Below are 7196 nucleotides of genomic sequence, written 5' to 3' on the forward strand. Positions count from 1 at the left end.
GGCTCCCCTCAGCCTGCAGAGCTTTCTATAATAAAATGAAAACTTTTTGTGTCGATTCTCGGCCTCTGGTGGATTGTGTCTGTCCTCAGGGCTAGACGGGAAACTGAAGCGCAGATGGGGAAAGGTCTGGAATGTGGTAACCTCCTGGTCCCCCTCTCACGTTCCCTGCGCTCCCCGCACTTGGGGTTTAGGCAGGAGTCAAGGCAGGCTTCCTGGAGGAAGAGCTGGGGAGGAGGGGAGGAAGCAACAAAGGTGCCCCTGGGGACAGTGTAAACTCTGACAAGTCCCCCAGGTCCAAAATTCTCTGGACTGGTTGGGCCGGTTTGCCCTCTGCCCCCAGGGTGGGTGGTTGCAGCTCCGAGGTTTCCTGGCGTCTGAGAGCAGGACAGTCGTAGGCGCCAGACTTGGGCGCAAAGCGGGACTCTTGGGTCCGCCCTCCGGCCCTGGCTGCTGGGCGGGGCTGCACCTGCCGCCGCCGCCGGGCTCGTCGCCGCTGCGCACCTGGCCCAGGTGAGACGTTCCGCCCCCGCGGCCGCGCGAGCCCCAGGTCTCGGCAGCAGGTGAGTGGCTCGGACCCACGGGAGTGAGTGGAGGTCGCTGGCTGCCGGGAGCCGGGACTAGGCTTGGAGCTTGGGGACCGGGGGGCCCCCTTACCCAGAAGAGCCTCTGGGCCGCGGCGGGTGCGGTTCCGCAGGAAGTGGCTCGGAGTCGGGCCGGCTGCCCCCGTCGCCCGGAAGCCTGAGTTTGTCCGCGTCCTTGCCCCTTGGGCCTGGCGGCGGGGCGGGGGTTGGGGGGCCGGCAAGGGCCCCTTTACCCGCTTCGCCCGACGTGGGCAGTGGCTTCCTCGTGACCTTCGACCAGGAGAGGGAGGAGGAACGCCGAGGCGCGCGGGGACCCTCGCCTCCGCGCGGAGCTCGGATCCCAGGCCTGAGGCCTCGCAGAGCTCCGGGGGTGTACCGAGGGCCCGGCACGGCGCTGGGCGCCGGGCGGAGCTACAGTCATGCGCGCGCCCCTGGCCTCCGTGCGCGCTCCCGCTCTCCGTCTGCGTCCCAGACCTGCTGGGTAGGCCTGCTCGCCCCACGCGCCGCCCCCATGCGCACCCCGACCTGTCATCCACGTTCCCCTCGTACGCGCCCCAATCTGCCCTCCGCTCTCTGTGAGCGCCTCGGCCTCCGTGCGCGTTCCCTTTTGACACCCGAGTCCCCGCCCTCTGCGGCCGCCCCCGACCAGCCCGCTCACCGCGCCTGGAGGGTGGGGGACTACTGAGTCTGGTCCTCCCCGCGGAAAGGCAGGCCGCCGGCAGTGGGATGGGGAGTGGCGGAGAACCGGGCGTTGCGGACCCGGGGGAACAGGACGGACCCGTCGCCTGCGGGGCCACAGCCTTTCGTGCTTCCTTCTGGAGACACGTCGGGGCGCAGCAAGCGTGCGGCGCGGAGTGGGCAGCGCGTCCGCGATGAGCAGGAGGCGCTAGAGACTATGGGTGCTGAGCAGCAAACCAGACGGCGGAGGGGTGGGGAATGGGGGTCGCCCCCCGCCGCGTGAGCCGAGGAGCCAGAGCTCAAGCCAGAGCAGAAGCTTTCTAGGAACCGCAGGGTGTGGGGCAGGTGAGCTTGGGTTCCAAGGGCAGTTCCGACAGTGTCTAAGGCCATGCGGGCTTCTCTGAGCTAACCTGGGAGAGTGGGCCTGGCGGTGAGGGCGTACTTTAGCAGCAGAAGGCAAGGGTCCTGTCGTGGCGGCTGTGAGAGGGTGACGCAGAGCGGCACACGGAGCAAAGGCAGTCTGGCCGGAGCTTTGAGGGGCAGCAAGGCTGGTTGGGGCTCTTTGCTTCCTGCCCGGGTGCCCCTGTGCAGGTCACTGACTACTGTCGGAGGTAATTTGGGCATCAGGCCCACTGACGCGCCTTCGAGGAGGGCCTGGGACCAGTGCTAATGTGCTTCCAGGAAGCTGAGGCTCAGGGGGGAAGGGGGGGGTGAAGAGCAGGCCTGGGACAGCGTCCGAGTAAGGACACAGGAAAGCCAATATTGAAGATCGTCCACTGGTGGGCCTCTGACTCTGGGCAGGTGACAACAGGGACAGCGCCTGAAGGGGACCTTAACTGATTTCTATGGGTAGTGATGCCAGCCACCTTGGGCCTTGAGTCCCAAGTCAGTCTGGGTGGGGAAGTCCGCGGTGACAAAAGGGGAGGCTGGCTGCCCCCCCCCACCGGGCTCAGAGCCCAGGAGCCTCTCTTGAGGGCTTTTCTTTGCTTCTTTATCTGGAAAAGGGGCAGGGGACTGTCCTCCCATCCCAGCCTGAAACTAAGATCCATGGGATATCACATCCCCCTGTTAACTGCTCACCGTTTGCAGACTATATGGGGGAATTGAATAGGGAGGGGGACCAAAAGCTCTGCTCAAGGCCCCATTATTGGCAGGAATTTCCACAGGACCCTCCTAACCCCAGCAGGTCACAGGTCAAATACACATTGGGGCTGCTTCCTTGGGCCAGGGGGAGCAACCTGAAGGCCCCCACCATCCATCGTAGGCGGTGTCTGGGAAGCAGGCCACACTGCCCAGCTGGGTGTTGTTGTGTGTGTGCGTGTGCGTGCAACATGGCCCCGACTGGGAGTCTTCTTAGGAGCCCCCCCCCAACNCAATGCAGGCGGGAGGCGGGGCGAGAACCGACAACTGCCCGCCTGCCTGGGATGGGGGTGGCTGCCTGGGTGGGGTTTAGGTCTAGGAGAGGATGTGACTGCAAAGCCAGGAAGCTACAGGGAAAGTTCTGATTAACACACACACACACAAACAAAAGACAGGTCCTCACTGTGCTTGGTGATGTGTCCCGGTGCTGTGGTGCCACGGACCGGGCTGGGGGCCCAGCTGAGCGGAGAGTTTGCTCCCAAGCACACGTCAGTGACCTCAATGAGCGACATTCCCCCCCAGGAGGAAAGAGCCGGAACCAGGTGACTTTGTGCACTCCCACGACAGCTCTGCCATTCTGTGTGAGCCTGTGTCCTCATCCTTGGACACCATTCCAACCTGAGGCTGGTCCTCAGAGTCAGGCCTGGCTGAGGGGAGGCCTGCAGCATGTGTGGGCACGGTATGTATGTGTCTGTAAGAGCAGGGGGTGTGGGGCAGCAAGGGTAGGTGTGAGGTACAGTGTGTGTGGTGTGGGGTTTGCACAGATGCTCCTGGCTATGCGCCCTCCGGGAGCTGTTGCAAGTATGTACGTGCTGTGTGTGTGTGGCCAGAGTGCTGGGGGTGTGGGGAGTGTGAGTTTAGTGCAGGTGTGTGTGGGGAGAGGGCTGTGAGTGCATGGGGTGTGCAGAACAGACGGCGCAGGGGAGGCTGTGCAGGGGGAGGGCACCTGTCTCTGAATGTGTAGTTTGGCCTTAACTTCCAGGAAGGTTCAGGCTGCCTTTCCAGGGGTGAAAGCTCTCTGAGCTTGAAACCGTGGGAGGGACCCTGCAGGAGTTTCCCTGGGGTCCACTGAGCCGGGGACATGTCCCTCTGGGCAGCCTGGGGTAGGGGATGTTCCACAGCCTCCCAGCGGACTGGTTCTCCTGCTTCAAGGACCTGCAAGATTGCCCTCCACCAGAGGGCTTCTGGAAGGAAACTCCTCACCAGTTCCCTGCCTGATGCGCCACCAATTCCCGAGGAAATTCCATCCCAGCCAAACCCAGGGCTTCTGTGGCCATGGTCCACAGTGGCATCACCACGCAGAAAGAATGGTGGGGAGGCTGAGACTTGTCCCTGCAAGGCTTCAGGGGCATGAAGGGTGGGGAGGATGGCCTGAGGCAGGAGTGGAGTCAGTGCTCAATGAGTACCCGCTGGGTCACTTGTGTAAACCTGAGTGCCAGGGGGGAGGTTGCCCCAAGACTCTGGCTGTCAAGGAGGCCCTCAGTGAAGGCTCCGATGCTGGGGATTTTGGCCCCTCCTTTCAGCCCAGGTCACTGTACAGCTTTTTGTGTCCGGAGGCATGTGTGGCTGCTGCCAGTCTGGATTGGGAGTGGTCCCAGCCCCTGCATAGGAGGGAGAGAAGACTCACCTATGGGTGGAGTGGGGGCCTCCCATGGAGACCTAGACAATGTGGACCAAAGTCTTTGGTTTTGGAAATGACAAATGGGTGGGGGAATGCTGGTGGGGACCCAGAAGGAGGTGGGACCCATGAGGTGTGTTGGAGCAGACTCAGTCCAGCCAGGCCCCTATTGCCCCCTTCTGCCGCCATGACTGCGGCTGTGTCCATCCGCACACGTGCACACGGGCCATGTGCAGAACAGAACCCTACGGTGGGAGTGTGGTCCAGAGTCTGGCAGCCCATACTTCCCATGTGGAGACGGGCAAGTTTCACATGTCCACCCCCAGGGCCTGGGTGAGCGTGAACTGCCCTGCAATCCCTCCTTGTATGTGGCATCCCTATCCCAAGGGATAGTGGAAACACAGCCACCTCCCAGCCTCATGAGGGATGCCGGACGTGTGCATCCATGGTCCCTCCCTGGGCCATCACGGTGACCCTGGGGTGGGTGAAGTTCAGTCTGAGGGCCCCTCCCAGCCACCTGGGCCATGCCCACTCCAGCCACATGTAACGTGCCCCAAATGACACGACACTGTGCTGGCGTCCCCAGCATCCAAGAGCAGCTGGTGCAGTTACATGTTAACTCATCCTGTTCTCATTTAACTTTCTCCTTTGGGATGGCAGCAGCCTCTGACCCGTCCTGGTGCCCTGACTGACCGGCCACAAAGCCAGAGAGTGAGTCTTGCCCACCCCCTGGGGGACCAGTCTGCTCAGCCAAGGAGCCCCGTGGAACCGGGGGGTAGCACCAGTGCCCAGCCTGCCTGGAGGAGGCCCCGGCCAGACCATGGCAGGTAGACGCGTCAGAGAGGGACAGACACCGGCCCCACTCCCACCTCCTGTGCCTCAGGCCGGCCGCACGTTGTGATGTTGTCTGGGCTCTCAGCTTGGCCTCTAGCCAGGGGTACAAAGGGTGATGCTTGCTCCTCCCACATAACCCAAGGTCCTGACCCCACGATTAGGACAGGCCCAGAGCCTTCTCCTGCCCAAAGCCTCCAGACCACGGCCGTAGGGGTCAGCAAAGCTCAGGGACACTGGGAGTGGGAGCTGGTGGGGGGGGGTAGGGTGGATAGACGTGGGTGGTGGGGGGTACCCCAGGGGTAGGGTGGGTAGATGTAGCTGGTGGGGGGTACCCCAGGGGTAGGGTGGGTAGATGTGGGCTACTGAGAGCCCACCCCATCAAGATGATGGTGGTCTCCTCTCAGGTGCCACTAGGACTCTTCATCCTGATTTGAAAATCAGAAAATTTAGGTCTCAGGGAGCTGGGAAAGCTTGCCCATGACCAGGAATTAGATGGTCCTGGAATCCCATGTTCCCATCCCAGATGGAAGGTGCTGGCACGCTCAGCACCAGTGCTCACACTTGCTGCAGCTCCCCTAGCAGCGGTGGCGGGGTGAGGGGTGCAGTGCCTGGCTGCGCACCTGGGGTGGGCATTGCAGCCGTGCGCAACAGGTGTACACAGCAAATGTGGGAGCTGGGCTCATATCCTGGGTGGGTGGGCAGCCAGATGCGCCCCCACTGGGCCGGGGTGGGTCAGCTCAGCTGTGCCTCTGGCCACTGCCTTCCAGCGTCCTGAGGACACAGCAGCTTCATCAAGGTCAGGCAGAACACCCAAGACCCAGCTGCTACTGGGGGAAGACATGCCAAGTGCCAAGCCCTGTCCCCTGTGGGACTTGTGCTTGGACATGGTGTGGCCACCAAGCAACGCAGGCCACTAACCATCTTGTTTTTTTTCCTGGCTCACAGACCGTCTGTGGTTGGTGGGACCCCAGCATCCCAGGCATGGCTAACCACTGGGTCCTCTCTCTGTAGGTATCTGTGACAGGGCCCCTGACTTCCTCTCCCCAACTGGAAACCAGGCCCTGGGGCCCACCCTGGGCAGTGTAGTGGCTCTGAACTGCACAGCCTGGGTGGTCTCTGGGCCCCACTGTCCCCTGCCCTCAGTCCAGTGGCTGAAAGACAGGCTGCCGCTGGGCGATGGGAGCCACTATGACCTCCATGAAGACTCCTGGTAAGAGACGGAAGTGTCCAGGGTCAGGTGACTACCCTGGTTGTACCCATGGCCACCCATACCCTGGTCTATAACCACCTGGACATGGGCAGAATGCCACTCTTGACACAGACTGAGGGTTAGTGACTGCAGGGACAGAGGGCTGCTGTGGACATGTACCTTGTAGATGGCCCAGGGCCATGGGTGCCCGCACAATCCTAGGGCCTGAATTAGGCATTGAGCCCCCAAACCCAGACCCAGGATCAGAGTGACTATCCCCAAACAGATCCACACCCCCACCAGATTCTGGCCACTTCTCTTAGCTAGTGGGGCAAGGACAGCTCAGGAAACCCACATCTGCAGCCCTTGTGGTTCAGTCTGACAGGTGGGGCCCATCCACGGATGCTCTCTGGCCCCAGGTGAGAGGTCGGGCCTGATCTCCCCAGGGTCAAGGACAACCTATCAGAGGTGCTTGTGTCCAGTGTCCTGGGGGTCAACCTGACCCGCGCTGAGGACTATGGGGTCTTTACCTGCTCCATCCGCAATGTCAGCTCCTCCTCCGTCACTCTCTGGAGAGCTGGTGAGTGGGGTACACTGGGCGGAAGGTAGAAGGGACGCCTAGGGGCCCGGCTCGGAGAACCCTGGTTGGGGGTGGCAGTGGTTCAGGCTGTAGCTCTCTCCCCAGGCCCAGCAGGCCACGTGGCCGCGGTGCTGGCCTCACTCCTGGTCCTGCTGGCCCTGCTCCTGGCGGCCCTGCTCTATGTGAAGTGTCGACTCAATGTGCTGCTCTGGTACCAAGACGCCTACGGGGAGGTGGAGATGAACGGTGCGTGGGGCCAGGGTGGACAAGGAGGACGAATCAGCGATGGGGCCTCCCTGAGCTCAGTTCTGGGTGGGCGGGTTTTCCCGGGCAAGTGGGGTGGGGGGATGGATGTCTGCAGCGGGAAGGCGTCACACAGTCCAGGAAAGAGGGCAGGGGGCGAGGTGGGCAGAAGCGGGGCAGGCGACCCACATCCAGCCATGGAGAGGGTCTAGGCGCGGCCTGGGGCGGGGTTGCGGGCGTGTGTGCGGGATCTGCGGAGTCGGGATGTGGCGAACGGGCCTGGTTCCCGCAAGCGCGTGGGGAAAGGTTAGAAGACCCAGGGCGGGGGGGGTA

At 62.7% G+C, this 7196-nt stretch overlaps 1 protein-coding gene across 1 annotated transcript in view; it reads left to right on the forward strand.

The window, feature by feature from the left end:
• The first annotated feature begins 114 nt into the window (after positions 1 to 114).
• Positions 115 to 7196, forward strand: part of SIGIRR (single Ig and TIR domain containing) — an 8889-nt gene continuing 1807 nt past the window's right edge. Inside the window, exons 1-7 of the mRNA XM_034644865.1 lie at positions 115 to 136; positions 589 to 1062; positions 2922 to 2941; positions 4678 to 4840; positions 5863 to 6061; positions 6487 to 6620; positions 6726 to 6866. Coding sequence (XP_034500756.1) covers positions 115 to 136; positions 589 to 1062; positions 2922 to 2941; positions 4678 to 4840; positions 5863 to 6061; positions 6487 to 6620; positions 6726 to 6866 — 1153 coding nt within the window. The remainder of the gene's footprint in view (positions 137 to 588; positions 1063 to 2921; positions 2942 to 4677; positions 4841 to 5862; positions 6062 to 6486; positions 6621 to 6725; positions 6867 to 7196) is intronic.

This window comes from Ailuropoda melanoleuca, chromosome 16, assembly GCF_002007445.2.
Source record: "Ailuropoda melanoleuca isolate Jingjing chromosome 16, ASM200744v2, whole genome shotgun sequence".
NCBI classification, from domain to species: Eukaryota; Metazoa; Chordata; class Mammalia; order Carnivora; family Ursidae; genus Ailuropoda; species Ailuropoda melanoleuca.